Consider the following 22,712-nt stretch of genomic DNA (forward strand, 5'->3'; position numbering starts at 1 on the left):
GCTTGAAACGGGATTGTGTATTTTCTGTCAAAATGAGGAGATATTAGAAAAGAAGGGTTGTAGGGTTGAAAAAACAAAACCAGATTTTCCCAACCAGGCCCTTATTCAGGAAGTGTGGAATTCTACTATACTGTCAGGGGTGACAAACCTTTTCAAGGCCAAATTCCTTATTGGAGGAGTGCCTAGGGGGCTGTATTCCAGTGTTAGGCAGTCCAAAGGTAGAAGCAGCTGAGTGGAGACGAGTGCTTTCCTCCGTGGTGGAGGGGGTTTGACCAGGGGATGAAGCTGCTGGGCCAGATGGGGTCTCCCATGGACCTTGTCTGGCTTGTGGGCTGCCCTAGATGGTTAGTATGTGGACAGTCGTGCATCTTGGCTTCCACACAAGCCAAGATAAATAGAAACTTAAGTTCCTTTAGGATTCCATGGTTGCTGCCAGCTTCTATGTTTGCAGCCAGTTTTCGCCCTCAGAATTGCAGTCCCAGTGGGCAGGTTCAGACAACACAATAGTCAACCTTGTGTGAATAGTCCATGGCTGACTATTAGCATGTTGTGCTGGGGCGACACGCTTATAGTCCTCCATGGCGTAGGAAATAAACTCAAGGTTGGCTATACCTCTCTGCCCCCTGCCCCGGAATAGTGACGCTGCTTCCCAATTTCCATATCGGGATGCAGCTGACGGGGTATTCCGATATGGAAATCCGGAACCCACGCCGCCATTCCGTGGAGAGGGTGGAGAGTGGGGGAGAGACGCAACATGCCTCACTCTTGCTATGATGAAGGCCGTGCCGAAAGACGCCGTAGCAACAAGCCGTCACCTCTTGTTGGCAGTGCCATAGCAACAAGGAGTGAGGCGGCTATAGCAACAAGGAATGGGGCGGAGTCAGCTATGCCCTGCTCCTTGTTGCTATGGCCCCGCCAGCTCCTCTGGCATTTGTTGCGTCTCCCTAACTATTTGGATATGGGGATCCCCCTGACCCCATTTCCAAAAGGGTAGCCCAGGGTTCTTCCCCATTTGTTCCTATGCCGAGGGCAAAGGGAGATGTCTCCCCTGTCTCCCCTGACAGTGTCCCCGCCCCTCAGCATAGCAACAAAGTGCGAAAGAAGGGTGGGATGCAGGAGGATGCACTCACTCCTCTTGCGCCCCACCCTCCGTTTGCCGCAAAGTGCTGGTGCTGGGGGAAGGTAGCAGCTCCTGCTGCTCTCAGTCGCCAGCACTTACCCTCCGTAGCGGGGGCAAGGGACGTGCACATCCCTGGGCACAAGTGGGGCACTGCGGTTGGCAGCGCCCCACCCAGGGACGGCATGTCCCCCTCCCAGGAAGCACGTGGGGAGCTGTCGATCGCGGCACCCTACCCAGGGATGGCACAATTGGTGGCTCCTCAAGTGCTTCCCAGGATGTGATGATTTCCCATGCCTGTAGAGCTCCACTGGGGTTTCTGCCGCTCTTGCCTTGAGACTCTGTAGGCGTGGGAAATAATCAATGGAGCCTGCCACACAACACAAGCACCAACAGTTGTGTAGATAATCAACTCTGCACACCGTTGACAATTTGTGTTGGTTATTTAGGGAAATAACCAACCGTGGCGTGGTTTTTCCCCAACAGATGACACATTAGTCTACTGTGGACTGTTTTAACAACCACTGACTATTGTGTCATCCGATCCCAGTCAGTATCATGCAGGCATCCCGACGTTTTTGACATCAGTCATGAACATTATTCATTTCTAATTCATATTAAAATAATAATAATAATGGAACATGACGTAGTCGCTAACTTGTCCCATCAGTTTCAGTTGGACATAAACATGACTGACTTACTAATTTGGGACCCTCGTTTTTAGTGTAATTTTCTATTATAACTCTTGCATGAATACATTATTATTATTATTATTATTATCATCATCATCATCATCATCATTTATATACTGCCCCATAGCTGAAGCACTCTGAATTATCTTTTGAATTTTCTTTTTTTAAATAATAATAATAATAATAATCAAGTATTTATGTTATGTTGATTCTTACTGTACTATAACAATCTGCTTTAGGTATAATCTTTGGATATATCTACACGCCTCCTTCTACGTGATCTTGGTTCTACAGATCAATGGATTACTAAAGTATTTTATTAATTTTTAAATAATCATATATATCCATTATATGGTCAGGGTTTACACACACATATAAGCTAATGGTCCATAAACATACCATACATCTTTATTGTGATCCATCGATCCATGAAAAAACAAGAATCAAACATGAAACATCAGACAGTCAGAGCTATTGTCAACTTTCGTCTAATACACAGAGAGCTCTAATCCTGGCCGCCACTGTAAGAAATTTAGCAACAGCCGAAGTTACTTTTTAGGACTTATCTTCCAACAGAAAGTTGGAAGATAAGAAGTTTGTCTGAACTTCTGGACAGTTTCCTCAACAATGGGGTGATCATAAGATGACGGGCCTGATTATAAAAGCTACAGGACAGAAGGATATGCTCAATGGTCCATAGTCTATCAAGTACAGAATTGTAAAAAGATACAACATGTTATTAAACAGCTTTTCATCTTAACAAATTACAGCTTATGTACCTCATGTACCTCATTGTTCAGAAGTGCTTACTGCCATCCATTTGGAGGCTACCAGTAATTTAGCTACTGTTAATATGTTCTCCGTTAGTTGGTGAGTTTCAGCCTTACGCTATCGTTAATGTTAAAATGATTTCTGTACTTAAGGGTAAAGCGCAGCCTGCTATGCTATCAACCAATTTCTGTACTGTTTATTTTCAGGAATAAAGAGCTTTGAAGACCATGGGGGCATTATCCAACGGTGTCATTCCGCCAGCACGAATGGCGTTGCCTTAGCAGAACCTAGGTTCTGAACTGTGCACAACAGGAGAATCCAACTAAAGATAAATTTGGGCTAGCGGTTGCATATTACACTTCCACAACCAGTTGGGCATTATGCTTGCACAACTGCTTGGTCAAGTATAACATGCAACCACTTGTGCAACAGAAAGATTCAGCAGAGTTCGGCTAGCTGTATTTGAACTTGCAGAATGACACCGTTGGATACTACCCCATATATCTGGCTCCTGCTATGGTTTATAGGTTTAGTCTGCAATCCTATACCCACATACCTGGGATTAAGCCCCACTGAACTCAGTGGAACACTTCCAAGTAGACGTGTACAGGATTGCATCACTGATAAATAATAAACCAGCACTGAATGGTAAGATTGTAGGTACTACTTTCGGTAGGTTTGAACGTGAGTTTGAATAAGCCTTATATAGTTGGTTATATGTCACACCATTTTTTCTGTTTTAATGCCCAGGACACCAACTTTTCCTTGTGTTAGTGCAATTGTGTGAAGGTGATATGCAAGGTGAATTTAAAAGCTGCTGAATGAACAGGTGTTTTGCTCTAGGTGCTAAGTTCTTGCAGTGTAATTATAGGACAGTCCAAGATCAATCCACTACATAATAGCCTTTAATGCTCCTGTGCTCCATGAAGAGAATAGTATAGTACAAAAGAGAAGGTGTGAAGCAAGAGGAACTTAATTTTGGTAAAGCTGTCCAATTATGACTAATACCGTTTATTCCTCTCATGATTTAGGAAGCTCTGTGGGTGTAAAGGGGAGGGGCTCTGCAGGTCTGAGCTTTATCCAAAGGAACAACTGGAGTTTCCTTCCCTCCCCTCTCGCCAGTCGCAGAAAGACACTTTAATCGTAATAAAAATGAAATAAAACAAGTTCTCGCAGCGTCCTGCCTAATGAGTGCAGCTGAGGTTACAGCTGGCCCAGTTATACAATCCCACCAGGTTGCTAATGCATAGAGTGCTCCTTTTCCCTTATTACTCCCTTACTTGTTCACATATGAAGATGTCGAAGTAGCAGCATTCAGATTTAACAAGCATTAAAACAAAGTTATAATAATGGTCGGCCAGGATTACAGCTCTCTGTGTATTAGTCGAAAGTTGACAATAGCTCTAACTGTCTGATGTTTCATGTTTGATTCTTGTTTTTTCATGGATCTATGGATCGCAATAAAGATGTATGGTATGGTATGGTTACAATAATGGAGGATCTCTTTCCCAAGTATTGTTTTTAAAGCTCAATTGAAAACTTTTCTTTTTTCTACAGCTTTTAGAACTTGCCTCTGTTCTTACTTTTACACTGTTAGTTTGATTGTCCTCTGAGCCTATTTGGTGCATAATCGAACCTCATTGTTTTATTATGATTTTATTAGTATGTAAGCCTATGTGGCAGGGTGTTGCAGTTTTATTCTTTTGCTATGTACAGCACCATGTACATTGATAGTGTAATAGTAATAATAATAATAATAATAATAATAATAATAATAATAATAATAATAATAATAATAGAATAAGCCCCTGGGTGAGGTAAGCCAAGAAACAAGCCTCTTGAAAATCCAAAATTTCGGTGTGCTTTTTATTCCTTTGGGCTGTTCCAGTCTCCTGTGAAATTGTAACCATTATTTATTTCCTTTAAAAAAAAATACTGTTAGGCCACCTTTCAGAGAAGAACTCCTTCCTATATTATGTAGGAAATAAGTACTCTGAGGCTGCAATCCTGTACAGATTTAGACAGAAAAAAGCCCTACAACTTCCAGTATGTCCCAGCCAGCCATGCTGAGAGTTTATTTATTTTTATTCATTTTATTTATTACATTTTTATACTGCCCAATAGCCAAAGCTCTCTGGGCGGTTCACAAAAATTAAAACCATAATAAAACAACCAACAGGTTAAAAGCACAAATACAAAATACAGTATAAAAAGCACAACCAGGATAAAACCATGCAGCAAAATTGATATAAGATTACAATACAGAGTTAGAACAGTAAAATTTAAATTTAAGTTAAAATTAAGTGTTAAAATACTGAGAGAATAAAAAGGCCTTCAGCTGGTGATGAAAAGAGCACAGTGTAGGCGCCAGGTGGACCTCTCTGGGGAGCTCATTCCACAACTGGGGTGCCACAGCAGAGAAAGCCCTCCTCCTAGTAGCCACCTGCCTCACTTCCTTTGGCAGGGGCTCACGGAGAAGGGCCCCTGTGGATGATCTTAATGTCCAGGCAGGTACATATGGGAGGAGGCGTTTCTTCAAATAACCTGGCCCCAAACCGTTTAGGGCTTTAAATGTCAATACCAGCACTTTGAATCAGGCCCGGACCTGGACTTTTGTAGGACCTTTTTCTGTCTAAATATGCAGAGGGTTGCATCCTGAGGCTACGATCGTATACACACCTACCTCAGAGTAAGTCTCATTGAACTTATTGGAATTTACTTCTGAGGATTGCAACTATGAGCTTGTATAGCATTTTTAGCAAATTAAATTATTCTAGGAATTACTGGATAGGGACAAATAAAAGCCCATTGTAAATTGAACCTTTTGTAAATTATTTCACTTTCATGTTTAATCTTCTTTGGAGATGCTTTCTCATCACACGTGACCTAGCAAGTGACTGTTTATGCAGGTATAATAAATTGCAATATGTGGCTTCCCAAATTTAGATTCCTTGACTGCATCGCTGAAGGATGTGAGTTCAAGTTTTAAGCAAAGTCCACACAAGCCCATCCAGCTATAAAATGGGCACCTGGTGTATATAATTAGTGACGTCAAAAGTGGTCAAATATGCATGGGGCCATCTCACACTTGTGTGTATTCCCATAGTGTGGGAATCGCCATACCAGCCCAATGAGCCTTAGGCTGCAATCTTGTCCCCACATACTTGGGAGTATGCCCCATTGAACTCAGTGGGAAGTAACTTTTAGGTAGACATGTCTAGGATTGCCCTGTTAAACTCTCTGGTATTACAGGTCACTATTGTGGTTTGTTCATACTTTTCAAACTAGCCGTTGTTTCAGGAAGCTGCAGCAGCCACGAAGGACGCTGATGTGAAAGGCTCCTGAATTGAGACTCTGTACAGCTGCATCAGAGTGTAGATTAAACAGAGCTCCAGTGAGACCCTACTGTGCAGACCCAATGCTTCTCCTTTTTTTTATCCTGCAAATTTAGGCCATCCAGAGAACTTCCCGATTAGACTACTGCAATGCACTTTACGTGGGGCTGCCCTTGAAGACAATGCGGAAGTTGCAGCTAGTGCAAAATGCAGCAGCTAGACTGCTGGCGGGTACATCTTACAAAGATCACATAACACCGGTCTTAAAGGAACTACACTGGCTGCCTATACGCTTCTGGTCAGAATTCAAGGTGTTGGTAATGACATTTAAAGCTCTAAACGGCTTGGGACCTCGATACTTGAGAGAGCGCCTCTCCTTATATATGCCTGCCCGAGACCTTAGATCTGTTGGAGGAGCCGTTCTCCGCATCCCACTAATGCAACATATATGCTATGATGGGTCAAAGGAGAGGGCTTTCTCTGTTGTAGCACCCAGACTGTGGAATGCCCTCCCCTTGGAGGCCCGACTGGCGCCAACACTGATTTTATTTCGACACCAAGTAAAAACATGGCTTTTTAACAAAGCCTTTGATGGTTAAATCCACTAAGATGGCACATTGTTTTAACTGCTTTTACTGCTTTTAAATTAGATATTGTTTTAACTTGGTTCATGGTTAATTTGTTTTTAACTGCGCATATTTATTGTTTTATACTGTATGCTTTTATCTTAATGATATAGGGCGGGATGTAAATGTTTTAAATAAATAAATAGATAATTTTCTGTTTTTAATATTCATTTTCCAACTTCCTTCTTTTAAAACTAACAAAACCAAGAAACCTGAGCTAGCAAGCACAACTGCTAAAATATCCAGGTGGTTTCTGCCTATGGAAGGGGCATTGCTACTCTGGGATTTCTTTATTTTGTTAAAAACAACAACATTGCAGTATGCAAGTTCTCAACATGGCTTATATCAAAATTAAAATCACAACAATAAATACAACTTAAAGGAACCATACTAAAATATAATAAAACTGCAGTGCAGATCCAAACTATAACACAATGGTCAAACTACAAAATCTGTGCACAGCTCTGGTACACCCACCTTACTTTTAACTGAAAGAACTGGGCATGTTTAGCCTGGAGAAGAGAAGATTGAGGGGAGACATGATAGCACTCTTCAAATACTTAAAAGGTTGTCACACAGAGGAGGGCCAGGATCTCTTCTCGATCCTCCCAGAGTGCAGGACACGGAATAACGGGCTCAAGTTAAAGGAAGCCAGATTCCGGCTGGACATCAGGAAAAACCTCCTGACTGTTAGAGCAGTAGGACAATGGAACCAGTTACCTAGAGAGGTTGTGGGCTCTCCCACACTAGAGTCCTTCAAGAGGCAGCTGGACAACCATCTGTCAGGGATGCTTTAGGGTGGATTCCTGCATTGAGCAGGGGGTTGGACTCGATGGCCTTGTAGGCCCCTTCCAACTCTGCTATTCTATGATTCTAAGCTAAGGAAGTTGCCCTCCTTTCTCCGCCTTGCAGGATTTTGCCACTTTCAAAACTTGTTTGACTAATGCAGCTTTTCACCTTTTTCCTTGTGTTTTTTTTAAAAGCTTTGAGAAGCATCTATAATTCAGCCTTGTAACAGGTTTGGCAGTACACCAGAGGATGACAGAACTTACACATCAGGCTGCCAGCGTGAGCCTAGAAATCTTGAGGGAAAGAAGAAAGGGAGCCACAGGCTATGAAATGGTGAATGTGAAGGCAGAGGATTTGGCACAGCCATTGCATTGCGGAGTTTATTGTGGCATTGTGAGCATCCACTGTTTCAACCCTCATTCTTCATACTGAACTTAGGGTTAAAGGGGGGAGGCTCCCTCATTTGTTTTAATTTGACCTTCAGGTGCACCTGAAATTTCCGTGGATACTGGGACATGCTCCTTGGGACTCTTCCCTCCCTTCACCCCCTGCCCCCAACCTTACCACAGACAATATATCCTTTCAAGTTACAAAGGAGGAGCTGGCTTTTGCACTATCTCTTGTCAAATTCCAAAAAGTTTAGGGAGTTGAGTTTCATACCTAGACTACTTTGGTTCCTGTGTTAGCCTGTTTTCTAGAGGAAGATACATCTGATTTGACAGAAGGACATAACATAATATGAAGTGCTTAGAAGAGATTCCTGAGGGCGAGGTACAGAACAAAAAACAAATGAATCTTTACAGGATACTACAAGCGAATACAAAGACCTGTGTTTAATAAATCTGCTTTTAATTTATCTTTTTAAAAATTTCATAAGTTGTCTAAAACTTATTGTCAAACTAAGTTGTGGTTGAAGAGCAATATATATTGGCTGCATTATCATTATGAGAACAAGCCACATTATTTATTATTATTATTATTATTATTATTATTATTATTATTTACATTTAAATACCGCCCCATAGCCAAAGCTCTCTGGGCGTTTTACAAAGATTAAAACACTGAACATTAAAACGAATATACAAAATTTAAAACCCTAAAAGGCATAAAAACTGATTAGATAATATCCATTTAAAACAACTATTCTGGATCAGTGAAAACTCAACATATGCTGTTAAATGCCTGGGAAAAGAGAAAAGTATTGATCTGGTGCTGAAAAGATAACAATGTTGGAGCCAGATGAGCTTCGTTGGGGAGATTCTTCCATAATTGGGGGGCCACCACTGAAAAGGCCCCCTCCCTTGTTGCTATCCCCCGAGCTTTTCTCGGAGTAGGCACCCAGAGGAGGACCTTAGATGTTGAGTGTAGTGTACCAGTAGGTTTATGTTGGGAGAGGTGTTCCATCAGGTATTGTGGTCCCAAGCCATGTAAGGCCTTATAGGTTAAAACCAGTACCTTGAATCGGGCTCAGAAACATACAGGCAGCCAATGCCAAGTGAGCCAGAGTCGTTCTTATATGTTCAAACTTTCTGGTTCCTGTTATTAATCTGGACACTGCATTTTGCACAAGCTGCAGCTTCTGAACCATCTTCAAAGGCAGCCCCACGAGAGCGCATTGCAGTAATCTAACTTGGAGGTTACCAGAGCATAGACAACTGAAGCCAGGTTATCCCTGTCCAGTTAAGGGCGTAGCTGGGCCACCAACCAAAGTTGGTAGAAGGCACTCCGTGCCACCAAGGCCATCTGAGCCTCAAGTGACAGAGATGGTTCTAGGAGAACTCCAAAGCTACGAACCTCCTCCTTCAGATAGTGCAACCCCATCCAGAACAGGTTGAACACCCTCTACCCAGTTAGAAGAACCACTCACTAACAGCATCTCAGTCTTGTCTGGACTGAGTTTCAATTTATTAGCCCTCATCCAGTCCATTGTCGTAGCCAGGCACTGGTTCAGCACATCCACAGCCTCACCTGCTGAAGATGAAAAGGAGAAATAGAGCTGTGTGTCATCAGTGTACTGATGACAACGCACTCCAAAACTCTGGATGGCCGTACCCAGTGGTTTCATGTAAATGTTAAACAGCATGGGGGACAAGACCGACCCCTATGGAACCCCATACTGGAGAATCCATGGGGCCAAGCAATGTCCCCTGAGCACCACCTTCTGAAGCTGACCTGCCAAGTAGGAGCGGAACCACGGCAATGCAGTACCTTCCACTCCTAACTCAGCCAGTCGTTCCAGAAGGATACCATGGTCGATGGTATCGAAAGCCGCTGAGAGATCAAGGAGAATCAACAGAGTCACACTCCCTCTCCTGTCTTTCTCCCGACATAGGTCATCATACAGGGCGACCAAGGCTGTTTCCGTGCCAAAGCCAGGCCTGAAACCCGACTGAAATGGATCCAGTAATCCCCTCTCCTTGCCTTCTCTGGCGCAGCCATGAGGAGGCAATCAGAAGCTTTCACTTCCATTCTGGATTACCCGCAGTTTAGCATTATGCCCAAACCCAAAAATAAGATTAATCTCAACTATGGTTTGTTAAAACAAACCAACTTCACAACCCATAGTTTGAACGTGGGTTGCTTCTGAAAATGGTAGTTAAGATTAGCTTGTTGTGACATCTGAACTGGGACAAGTTGTGGTTAATCTAAGATGGAAGCAAAGCTTCTGTCAGAGGCAGCGTACAAGCCCCACTCTCACTGCAGCTCATCCTGGTGATGTTAAACCATGGTTTAGTATTACATGCAAACAAGACCATTGAAGTAAGAAAGTGCTAATGTACTTTAGCCCCCATTTTGCTTATGTTATTGTCGGCTTATATTTAAGCTGTCCAGAGCTGAAACTGAATGAAGGGCTCTTATCTTGCTTTTGCTGCACCTTCAGATATCGGGGTGTACAAGCAACAGCATGTTCAGAGGTGAATGAAGTTCACTATTCACTTCAATTACATAGCATCACTGGAAAATTCCACACCACTGCAAGAAACGGGGTTTGATCATCCGGTTGCTGACTGAAGTTCCTTTTTTCTGATCCTAAGAAGCTGTTGCTTTACCCTTAAGACGCCCCTTAAAAGGCAAAGACTGCCCTCCTTTTGCTGTTTGGCCCTGACGGCACACCCCTTGCCAACAGCTGGGAGACTGGATGGGTTGCCTGGCTAAGATATATGGTTGAAGTGCCAAGGAGCCCCAAAGACAGCTGGCTGGCTGGTGGCTCCATGGGTTGAGGGCCGGGGGGGCGGGCAGGAGGCTGCTGGAGCTCCATTGGCAGGGCGATCGGGATGCAGTTTCATTCTGTACAGCAAGGGTGTTGAACCTCTTTCAGCTTGAGGGCCGAGTTCGGTTTCAAGGAAGCTCCCTGGACCTGCTTTCCAGCAGGTGGTTGGGGCCAAAGGCAAAATGATTGGGGCCGAAGGCATGGGCCCAGGTACCACGAAGAGCAGCATATTTTAGCTTGAAGTTCTCATCCCCCTTTAGGAGATTGGGGATTTGAATCTTTTAGAATGAGGATTGGTCATGGAGGGAAAGGGAGTCAGGCCAGGGGAAGGGGGCGTGGTCTTCTGGAGTGCCAGATTTGGCCCACAGGCCTGAAGTTCAGCACCCCTGCTTTGCCTGCTCCATGTGTATTGTGACCCGTGGGAAGCCTCTCTAGCATCTGCCTTCCTATACCATCTTTAAGAGAAGGGAACTGCTTAGGAAGGAACAGCCTTTCTCTCTTCCATCAGGCAGCAGAGCAGAGGTGAGACAGAGCAGGAGGAGAAGGACCTGGGTGCGGAATCCGCTCTATGTCTGAGGCATGGGCTAAGAGGGTGGAGGCAGACAGGATGGGAGTGGATCCTTCCAGCCAGATAGGCAGACAACACTGCTGCTACAGGATACACACCCCAACAATATATAAGCAGGTTAATTTCAATCCTTTTAAATCAATTGGAGTTAAGACTTTTTTTTGTGAACCAGCCAGAGCGTTTTGGCAATTTGGGCGATACAGAAATGAAATTAATAAGACCATTAGCTAAATATTGCAAGCAACCAATCTTTGTTCTGGTATCTCGGACCTGATGCACAGTTGTGAGCAGCCTGACAGTTCGCATAACATTTCAAACTGCTGAGGTTGGTTTAGCATATAGCAGTGCCATGCAGTTAGGCGCCATACGTTCCTTAATTCATTTCATCGTTGTAACTGTTCTTCTGCGAGGTAGATGAGGGTGCAATCTGACTTGCTCCAAGTCCAACAAGAAGGCCGTGTACTAGCACAATGCATTTTCAGGCTCGGCTTCTCATATCCAAACCACAGTGCTGTAAGACAGATGGGCAATCTTTGTATCTTACTGTTTTTACTCTCAAGGTTGCCAGTAGATCAAGGAAAGTCCTGTGTGGGCCCCTTCTCCTCGTGAAGTCCCACCCACTGCCCCAACGCTTCCATTTCTTCCTTTGCTAAGCTCTACATACATCACACTGTTCTGTCTTGTATGGCCACTGACCCCAGCTCCAGTCTTGGGAAAGTGGCGGGATGTCTGGTAGGCTACCACAATCCATACTGCCGCTTCTCCTGGCCTAGCAAAATGTCAGCGCTATGGCTGAGGGGGTTGCTTAGCACCCACTGGCAGGACTAGACCTCAGGTCTAACTCTAATCAGTTACGCAGTAAATAGTAGCCCCGTACAGCTGTTCAGCCTGTTCACGCAAGGGTTTATTTATTTATTTATTTATTTATGGATTTTTATGCCGCCATTCAGCCAAAAAAGGCTCTCACAGCGGCTTACAAAAGTATTTCTTGACAGTCCCTGCTCACAGGCTTACAATCTAAAAGACATGACACAAAAGGAAAGGGGATTGGGAGGGAGGAGGAGGAGGAGGGGGAAAAGGAAAGCAAATTCAGGCACTACAATCTTAGTTGCAAAGTTCTGCAGTTACAGTTGGCAGCAGGAGGGAGGGGGCTCTCAGCTGGAGCTGGACCCAGGCACGGTGGAGAGGTGCCTGGCTGCTGCTTCCTCCCTCACTGGTGGCCTCTCCAGAGACAGTTGGTAGCAGGAGGGAGGGGGCTCTCAGCTGGAGCTGGACCCAGGCACAGTGGAGAGGTGCCTGGCTGCTGCTTCCTCCCTCACTGGGTTAAAAGCGGGGAGGAGGCACACATGGAAACCCCACTCCAGGTACCCAGCTGAGCGTTGCATGTTTAGCACTAAGGTGTGAAGAGGGTTTGTAAGAGGGTTTGACTGAATTCACTTACAAACCTCCCCGTGTTCAGGGACCCTACCTTATCAAATGTGCAAAGGTCTTTGGAGGAATCTGCATGCCTGAGGACGTGGGGGTGGGGCTAACGTGCACACCTCTCCCTACACTGTTATGGCCCTCGCATGTGCATGCAAACACCTGCATACAGCTATTGCCGGGCCTGTTTCCAAATCCGACACTCCCATGATGTAAAAAGGAGTCAACAAGGGAACCAGTACTTTTGAAGGGGCCTGTTTCTTAATAAATGTTATCTTCACGGAAATAATTCAGATCGTGAATGGACGGTTGAAATTACAGCCTCTGTGTTGACTTATAAAGAACCTTATCGTCAATAGGATGATAATGATTTACAAGGGTGGGGTCACAAGATATTTGTAGACTTGCACTGTCTTCCCGCTGGCAATAGCACCTTGGTATGTAGGCTTTGTCACCTCTTCGGCTTCAATTATTAACCCTAGCCTGCAATCACACGCAATACAGTGCAGCCTCATTAAAATTAAGGAGGGTAAATGCAGACTTAACCCCTGTCTGTTAAACTACATTTGCCTTTTCTGGGAAATACCTACCTCAAGGTTAGCTGCCTTGGAGGGAAATCATTTGTAAAGACAAGTATATCTATGAGCTAGCCAATCAGTGTCAATCTAAAAACCAAAGTTTTGTGAAACTTGGTATTCTGTCTATTAAGGATATTGTATTCTATTTATTTTGTCTGCCTATTTATCTTTGGGTGGCAGGCCTTGGATTGGTTACCTTTCTGACGGATTTTTAAAGCTTCTGTATTTTTAAATCGGGTCTGTCTGTCTGTCTGTCTGTCTGTCTCTGTGTGTGTGTGTGTGTGTGTGTGTGTGTGTGTGTGTGTGTGTGTGTGTGTGAGAGAGAGAGAGAGAGAGAGAGAGAGAGAAACTGTTGGTAGCTGAAACAGTTCCCTGGGCAGGGTAACTGGGTTAAAACAATGTCATGGAATTACTGAGTAGCTTTGAGCTATTTACTTACCTCTTACCTTCACATTGCCCTCCCTCAGAGAAGAGTTGTCAAACAAAGGCCAAGTCAGACATGATGGAATCCATGTAGGGTTCACTGGAAGTGCTTCTGTGTGGTGGTGACTTTAGGCAGAGGCCTAAGATTTGAAAACTGATTGCCACATCAGTTGCTTGATGGTATAGCGCGATTGTCTCCTTCCGTCTACAGAGAGCATGACTTTTCAGAGCTGCACACTCCCCTGGTGGCTGCTGGTGCTGGTGTGGAGACTTTCCTTGCAATTGGGTTGATTTGTGTGCTTCAGAGTGACTGTCATGCAATATGTGGTGCCCATGTGGTGTTGTCACAACATGGCAACATTTCTCTGCCTGTGGCAGCTTTACAATTTTGATTGGCCATGTGATTATTAAAATAATGATTGTAGCATTTAACATATTTTAAACATATTGCTGTGGTTGATTATGATGAAGAAACCCGATGGGTCAGTAAGCTAATTTAAGATACATTTCTGTCTACAGTTATGCGTCTGACTTCAGCGGAACTTGTGCAAGAAGAACACCGCACATGGTTATAGTCATATTCAGAAAATATAGGCACAATCTTTCCTTGCTGTGTCACTGCTTTCCCCCTGAAGTTCTCACTATGTATTTATTTAGCTCTGTAGTTGTAATCTGATTTAATTAGGTGTATGCCTAATACATTGGGAGAATTCAGAGATAATGTTCTTTGCATAGTATAGCTTTCAGTGAGACTTCTGTAAGGCCTTTTCTAAAGTGGCCATTTGTTCTGATTTTTTCCAGGGCACTATATTTGAAAACAGCATTTCTAGGGGTGTTTCTGAGCAGTAAATAGTACTCCTGCCCTACGGGAGTTAAGATTACTGCCTTGCTAGTTGCAGTACATTATGGTAACTAGTAGGCAAGAAAAATCACAGATTATGCTTGAGCGCTAAGGTATGGAATTGTGCAAAACAGATTTAATAAAAGTCACAACGCCTTATTAAAATGTTTTACCATGTAAAACATACATTAAATACTGTTTTGCAGATGATTACATATCCGTAAAATTAAAACTGTTTGACAATTCAACCCTAAGCATGCTTTATCAGAAGTAAGTCCCATCGAACTCAATGGGGCATGCTCCCTAGTAAGTGTGCTTAGGACTGCAGCTTACAGTTACCAACTTAAAGCTTTAATAATGTAGAAGTATTTTAATGTATTTGTTTTATATATTTCCGTTCCTCTTTTCTGTGTAAAACATTTCTATTCAGTAATACAGTTCGCCTTTGCTATTTCAGAAACACACATAGGTAAAAGTTACTGATGTGCCACTTTGATCATAAACAGGTTTGTTGTTGTTGTTTTAAAAACACACACCCAGAAACACAGGAGTTGCTAGACGTGTTCTCACTTGCTAGTCGTCTTCACTAATCCGAGTAGAACACGTCATCCATCTTCCAGGCTCAAAAAATTGCCGTCAAAATATTTCCACATTCTCTGACTGAATTTTAAACGTCACCCATTAAACACATGGGGGACTATCCAGTACTCCCACTGTGCTAGAGGGGAACGACCGCTTGCACAACAGGAAAGCAGAGCTTGCTAGTCCAACTGTAACCCTACTGCACTCAGAGTGGGGCAAGTCAGTCTAGGTGGCGGAAGGGAGTTCCATTGATTTGTGTTATTCCATAAGAGATCATTTTCAGTAGTTCCTCGGGTTGTGCTAGCAATCACTACTTTCCCATTGCACTAGCAGTTGTGCCCACTAGCCCAGTGTGTTTAGAGCTATCAAATCCCATCAGCTCGACTATTTTGAATCTTTCCCAGCACATTCCAGGTTTTTTTTCTGTTCACATCTGCAGCACTGTAAGTGGTGACGCAGTGAGCGGCCCTGTACCCACACACTTGCTTGCACGGCCAAGAGGCACCTGCTGCATTTATCTTTCGGTCCCAGGAGGAAGCAGCCCCTGGCTAGAGGCAATTGGCTACAAACATACAAGTACTAAAAAATCTCTTCTGTCCATTTGTCAGAATGTTCCTAAACTGCTTGGCAACCAGTCCCTCCCCCACTGCTACCTACCCACGCACCCTCTGCTGCCACTTATCTTTCCTCCTGCTGCCAATCTTAGGGTGACCATATGAAAAAGGAGGACAGGGGTCCTGTGTCTTTAAAGCTGTGTAGAAAAGGGAATTTCAGCAAGTGTCATTTGAATGCATGTAGCACCTGGTGAAATTTTCTCTTCATCATAGCAGATAAAGCTGCAGGAGTCTGGCCTTCTTGACCAGATGCAAGCTTTAACTGTTGTGATGAAGAGGGAATTTCACCAGATGCTGTATGCATACAAATGACACCTGCTGAAAATCCCTTTTCTCTACAACTGTTAAAGATACAGGAGCCCTGTCCTCCTTTTCATACGGTCACCCTATCCAATCTTCCTTTCCAAAGGAATCCAGACTGTGCAAACCCTTCCATGCTGCATTCTTACTAAAGTGCGCAAATAGTGCCTGTTTATGCAAATCTGATAATGATGATGATGATTGCAGCCTATTGGCTGTACAGTAAGCTTGAATGTGAACATGTGCTGGACATGACTGTTCGTGGTGTGTCGCTTTGGTTTCCTTGGCTTGGGCCTTGATTTCTTTGTTTACATTAATCCACAAGCCTATGGCCCAGCACTAACATAGCTGTTGTTTCTTGCTTGCTCATTTTTTGTTGAACATCATTTCCCCTTAACAGTTTAGACTTTTGGTCCTCAGTGCCAAAATTAATTAAGGAAGAGAATTTTTTTTTAAAAAAAAAACTGCTCACAGGCCTTACTAGTACAGTCTATTATAATGGTAGCAAAGTTCTGGCCTTGAACCACACCTTTGCATAGTGACCTTTATGAATTGTTTAAGGTCCAGTGTAAGGGACTCTTCCTATAGCAGGACACAGTAAGAGCATCACTTTTCCCCACAACACAAACAGACGTCCAATCTGCACAGCTAGCAATAACATTTCTGCTTCCTGCTGCCACAGATGTTCTTACAAGAATGAACATTTTTTTCAGCATTTCCATTCCGTGGCAGCCACCCAAGCGATTCCCATGAACTTCCTTTCCTGCCGACACTTTTTCCATTTCACATCTGTGCAGTAGTTTAGGCCGTAGCCTGCAGAAATACATTTAGTATAATTGAGGTAAACATTCTAATGGCATTTGCGTTTCCAGGTTTTGCTTTGAGGTTTACTGTTATCGCATTGGTTACTGGGCACTCAAAATATTGGGTATGGTAGCATAGGGCTTAAAACAAAAATAATGCTAGTGCTGAATATTTGAGGGTAGAGATGGAAATCTGACATTTTAAAGCAAACATTAAAATGTGGCTTTCCGTGTATTGGGGCCATTGCATGTCCCTGAAATTATTGAATGAAAAAATGTGTATCTTATCTCATAGTATAGTTCTGCTTGAGATTAGTCAGGTATTCTGAGTAAAGTTTGGTGAGCAGATGATGTCTACATTTTTATGATAAAATTAAAACTGTTCATCTGAGCTGGCGATCTAATAGTTCAACTTTGAATGCTGTCCAGCTAGAGCTTAACTGACCAAACTCGAGAAAACATTAGATCAATTGAAACATCTTCCATCTTGTGTTGAATAATGTGCACATTTATCCAGCTAAGAGGACAAGTTTTTCCGGTCTTTAACCAACCTCCCTTGATGTTTCATATACTTTGACAATGTGTGTCTTAATGAATCCTAAAATGGTTCTATATGTTTTTCTGTTTTATTTATTCATTTGTTTCATTTCTATACTGCGCAATAGCCGAAGCTCTCTGGGCGGTTCAAAACCATTACGCCTGCAAAATTCTTTGTAGTCCCTGGAACAAGTAGCGTAATCCATTGTGCAACAGAAGAAGAGTATTGATTTGGGTTTGATGATAACTTATCCCATTGCTTCACTAGTGAGAGTCAGCTGTGTCCACTGTCATTTTCTTCAATATTTTTGTTTCTTTTCCATTCAGTTGTGGAACTGAATAAATGTAACTTCTATCCATGTAATAAAATCAACCTCTTTAATTCAAGATATTGCAGTCATTCCTAAGGGAAGAATATCCTCAAATGTGTGAAAAGCTAAATATTGGGGGGGAGAATTGAGCTAGTTGACTACACATGTGAAGTAAAAGGATAAACTAAGGTAGCTTTATAATGTCTCAGGTATTTAATTCCACTTATATTCGAACAGGTGTAAGATTTATGTTCTGTTATCTCATTGCCAGAGTATCTGATTAAGGGTGTGATCCTATGCATGCTTATACAAGGAAAATGTCCTATATGCTGGCTAGGGAATCCTTGGAGTGGTAGGACTTTTTCCTGTCTAAACATGCTTAGGACTGCGGTCTAGCATAGCATTTTTAAATCTGAATTCACCCTCCCCCATGCATCTCAACACTGTTTCAGATTTGCATGAGTTACTTTAATCAACTCTGCATACTTGTTTCAGTTCGTTAATGAAATACCCGAATATACTATCATTTTTGTTGAGGATTCTTCATGATTTTGTCTTTGTTGTCTTGCAGGTTATTGAAGGGAAACTGGCCCCTTTTCTTGGGAAAGTTATAAAATTTGCCACCTCCCATGTCTACAGCTGCAGCCTGTGTAGTCAAAAGGGATTCGTTTGTGAGATCTGCAATAATGGCGAGATCCTGTACCCCTTTGAGGACAGTTCTACAAGCAGGTGAAGAACTGTGATTCATGTGCTTGTTTGCATGTCTTACCGTTATAATTACATGGAGACCACCTCGGTTTCCCTCTTCTCTACAGACAGCCCTCTTTTGAAGGGCAAACCAGATGTGGTATTTGATGATGATGATGATGATTTACATTTATATACCACCCCATAGCTGAAGCTCTCTGGGCAGTTTACAAAGATTAAAACATTGAACCTTGCACCAGTGGGGGATTTCCTTGCAATGCACACAGTAAATTCAACTGAGCCAACTTCATCTGGACTGCAGTAGTGGAGGAAACGGTGAAACTCCCCCCTTCCCCCCCCCCCCCGATAATGATCACACACACCACATGCTGTGACTGCTATTTGGATTTTAAAGTAAATACCTGCAAAAATGTATTTAACAACATGTCGAGTTTCGCTGTGAATCCCTAAAAACCCATTTCTTGACTAAGGCCTCGTTTTATCTGCCCAGGGAACGGTTGTCATGATTCAGCCAGATATTTTGCTAGGTATCCACCTGTGAGTCCTTCTGTGGAAATGGTCTGCCAGTAGGTAAAGAGTCACTACTTCTAGTGCTAATTTTGGGTGCATTTCTGCAAATTATGCACGTGTAGGAGGATATGTACGCATATGCCATGTGAAAGTTGCTGTGTGCAGCCCTATCTTAGAGGCCCCCTTTCCACATTGTGAGTGAGGTGTGTCTACAACCATCATGCTTATATCTACCACATGTGCCCACAAGGGATTGCAGTCAATTAAGGCTCCCAACCATGTGTAAATGCTGAGGACTAGATACATGTAGTCAGGTCAAACACAATGGTGTATGTAAAGGGGTGCGTTAGGGGTGGGTGAGCTGGTGGCTGATCTGAGAGGGGCGCTAAGCTGAGCTCAGTGACTGTGTTTTTTGAACGTACTGGCTGCAGTGACCTAGGATGCCAAAAAGCAAGTGTTTGTAACCATTTCCCCCCAAAGGTTCTACAGCTGCTAACTACAAAAATGATACTCTTTCAATTGGCTTTAAAGTTTGTTTGTTTGTTTCAATTTACGCTTTGCTAACATTTGTGCTAGGTAAAAATCAGGGGAACACAGTTTTACTTTGAGGCAACATTACTGAGCGCTTTGCACTTCAAATATTGTTAACCCTATAAGCACTATATAAATAATAATAAAATTAAGCCGTAAGCTGTAAGAGGTCAGCTGGATACCATTTTTATTTATAACTTTTCCTTATTGTTTTTAAAGATGAAAATAATGGATATTCTAAAATAAACAAGGCCTGCCAAAAGATGGGTACTGTTACAAACCAAAAATATCTTGTGTAAAACCTGTGATAATTCTGCTGTGTTGCAAAGCACAGTGCCACTGCTCAGAATGTAGCTTTTCAAACTTTGGCTTGTGCCAACTGTTGCACCGTGACTGAGAGAGCCAGGTTTTGAGCGATGTAGTGTTTGATGGAGATCACACCTGCTCCAGGCTCCATAAATCTTCTGGGTAGCCCTACAAAACTCACCATGGGCAGAGGGAGGGCACCAAAGACACTCCTTGCCCAGGGCACTATTTATCCTAGGACGAATCCTGTGTATGTAACACACAAAGAGGCCTTGGGAACTCTAGAGATCCTTCCAAATTCTTACCGTTAAAATGGCTTAGGATAAATATTTTCTGGCGTTGTGGACTGTACATATAAGTCTGATTTTTTGGAGGCCCACTGCAACCTTGGCCCCACACTTACAACGCCACTTAGCTTTCGAAAGGTTGGTCTCTAGTCTCTCTCTCTCTCCCTCTCGGCCCCCTATACAAATGGTAGGGCTTTAACGAATACATTTTATTTGTCTGTGGCACAAAGGCCGTTACAATCACAACAATAAAATAAGATGTCAGGGAACGAAAGGTCATATAAAAGCACCAGACTGGGAGAAGAGGCTAAGATTTAATATAGCCCCTAGTAACAATAATAACAGACGATTATAGCAGGTGGTCCCCTCTGCTGTCTACGCCAGGTTCCTTTAGAAAATTTTGGCCGGTTTTTTTTGAGCTGCTGCAACAAACATTGCAACCTTGATTGTATTCACTTTACTATAATCTGCTAACAGATCACAGATAATATCAGTGGAGGGCCAACCCGCTCTTGCTATTGGTAGATCTCCCAGAAAGCGATCCCTAATACAAGGAGCAATGTAACAAGTAATGTATTATGTCTTCTACCTCCCCTGCACCACAAATGCAAGTCCGCTGGGCATAGGGAACCCCTTTGTAGATCTACTCATGGCTGAGTTGATACATATGGCATGGTTGAGTCCGTACATGTGACAGGCCTAAAGTCTGCACATTTAGCTTTGGGGGGTTAGTATCCAGACTGTCTCTTCCCTTCTTGGGCCCCCATACATAATGGTAGGCATACAGTCTGACTGTGAGACAGAGGAGAGCAGCAGTTGACACTTGCCTTTCTGGTTCGCCAACACATAAGTAGTAGTCCATTGGCAACTGCTAGTTAGCAAGGGAGTCCTTTCTCTCCCAGCACACTGAGCTCAGGGCATTATATGAGGGAAGTGAAGGAGCTGACAAAGCCACATTGTAAGGGCTGATTCACACAAGCATGTTACTTGCATGTGTGAATGAGCCATTTAAAAAAAAACACAACTCACCACACATTAAATGTCCATATCCCCTGAGACACAATAATTTTCAGTGGATTGCCCGGCAGTGAATCCTCAAGCGTGAAATAATCCCGTTTTGTACATGCATGGCGTTTTACTGGCAGCCAGCAAGATGGCCAGGATTATTTTATGAGTGTACTACGTTGAGAGTTGTTTTTCTACACAGTTGGAAGAGAATTTCTATGCCAGTGTAGCCAAGGCCAACTTTCCTTGAGATTTCTGACTGACAGACCTTTTAGAGCAGTTATTCGCCCGGCCTTTTCCTGGATTGGTTCCAGTTTTTTGTTTTGTTTTAATGTGAAGCTAAAGCTCTGAACGTAGATTAAATGAGGTGTGCAGCACAACTATGTAAATATTACATAAGGAAGCACAGAGAACATTGTAAAGCAGCAACTTCTACAAAGGGAAGTTGTGAATGGAAAAACGTAAGTACCAGGGCAAAGAAGCAGGCTAAAGAAAAGGCGGGTGAGGATTCGTTACTCTGGGTGTTTACTGTGGATTGAAATCCCCAAGCTAAAAACCCCAGAGCCTTCTGAAACCTTAAACATTTTCAGGGAATTTGTGGTACTTCTCAGATCAGTTGATATTTGAGCATAATAACTTATTTTGGAATTTGCAGGGCCAGAGAGCAGTGACATATATCTTTATACTATAGCAATGCAAGCAGTGCTTACTAATTTTGATACAACTACATCTTTAAAAAATAACGTTTAATATTGCTGTACCCAATGGAGCAATAGCTCATAAATATCATTACTTATGATGTTGAAATTGTGTGTGTTTAAGGCATCAGTGTGTGTAAACTACTAGCACTGACTTGTCTTTTAATGCCCAGACAGGTCATAGTAGCCTTGTTCATGGGAGATTTGTACGTGTCATACTGGAGTAGAATATAAGCCTGTTTTCCATTACATTTGTGGGGCAGGGGGAATTTCCTGGCATGAATCAGGTGTGCATATGCACCCTACTATAGAAAAACTTATAATGGTTTTGTTTCCAGGTATTTTGTTTTGTTTTGCTTGAAAGGGGCTATATCCCTTTGAGGAACCATCACCAAGGCAAAAGGCCTGTTTGTTAATCTGCCTCACTAGAACATTTACTACTTTTGCATCTACAACACACTAACACAGCTTGATGCAAACACGAGCATTGGTGTTAAAGTCCAGAGGTGGAGCTGTGTAGCAAAAACTGTAGCAGTTTAAAGATTAACAAACTGAATTTTTGCATTGGTTTTGGTTCCCCAAAGGGACCGAAAAGGTGAATTCCTTCAACCAAACAAGTTCCTTGTGGGAGAAACTAGACTTTATTAAAGCTAAGCAGTTCTCATTAATATTTTTAGCTTTTCCTGTGTAGGGCGGATGATAGGCTTGTTAAATTTGAAACTTTAAGCATGTTTCACTTCTATCTCTCTCCACATTTACAGTTTTGTGGATGCTTTGAGTCCATTACAAAGTTGATTTTTAAGAAATGCCCCCTGAATCAAGATGAGAATAAATATTAACTCATTTGCCTTGGGATGAACTCACTGGTGCCCTATTAGCTTGTTTCCGTTCATGCACAAGCCTATATTTAGTTACACTAAACTTAAAGGAATGAGGTTCCGCCTGTGTTTAAATGAGTGCAAAGCTGGGCTCTTAATTGGTCTTTAGCCTCCATTAAAAAAAGGGTATAATAAAAATAACAACTCAGCAATAAAGTGCTGATAAAAAGTTGTTTGTGCTTTGCAAACATGTCCCCTTCCGTTCACGGTATTCTTGAATCAAGCAGGCGTTTTTGCACCACTTAGCCTGGTGAGGAGTTCTGAAGAAC

At 42.8% G+C, this 22,712-nt stretch overlaps 1 protein-coding gene across 1 annotated transcript in view; it reads left to right on the forward strand.

Annotated features, from left to right (window-relative positions):
• PLEKHM3 (pleckstrin homology domain containing M3) overlaps positions 1 to 22,712 on the forward strand; it is a 97,083-nt gene that overhangs the window by 66,186 nt on the left and 8,185 nt on the right. Inside the window, exon 7 of the mRNA XM_063116113.1 lies at positions 18,092 to 18,249. Within this exon, the coding sequence (XP_062972183.1) occupies positions 18,092 to 18,249 (158 nt within the window). The remainder of the gene's footprint in view (positions 1 to 18,091; positions 18,250 to 22,712) is intronic.

The sequence above is a fragment of the Elgaria multicarinata genome, chromosome 2 (assembly GCF_023053635.1).
Source record: "Elgaria multicarinata webbii isolate HBS135686 ecotype San Diego chromosome 2, rElgMul1.1.pri, whole genome shotgun sequence".
In the NCBI taxonomy this organism is placed as follows: domain Eukaryota; kingdom Metazoa; phylum Chordata; class Lepidosauria; order Squamata; family Anguidae; genus Elgaria; species Elgaria multicarinata.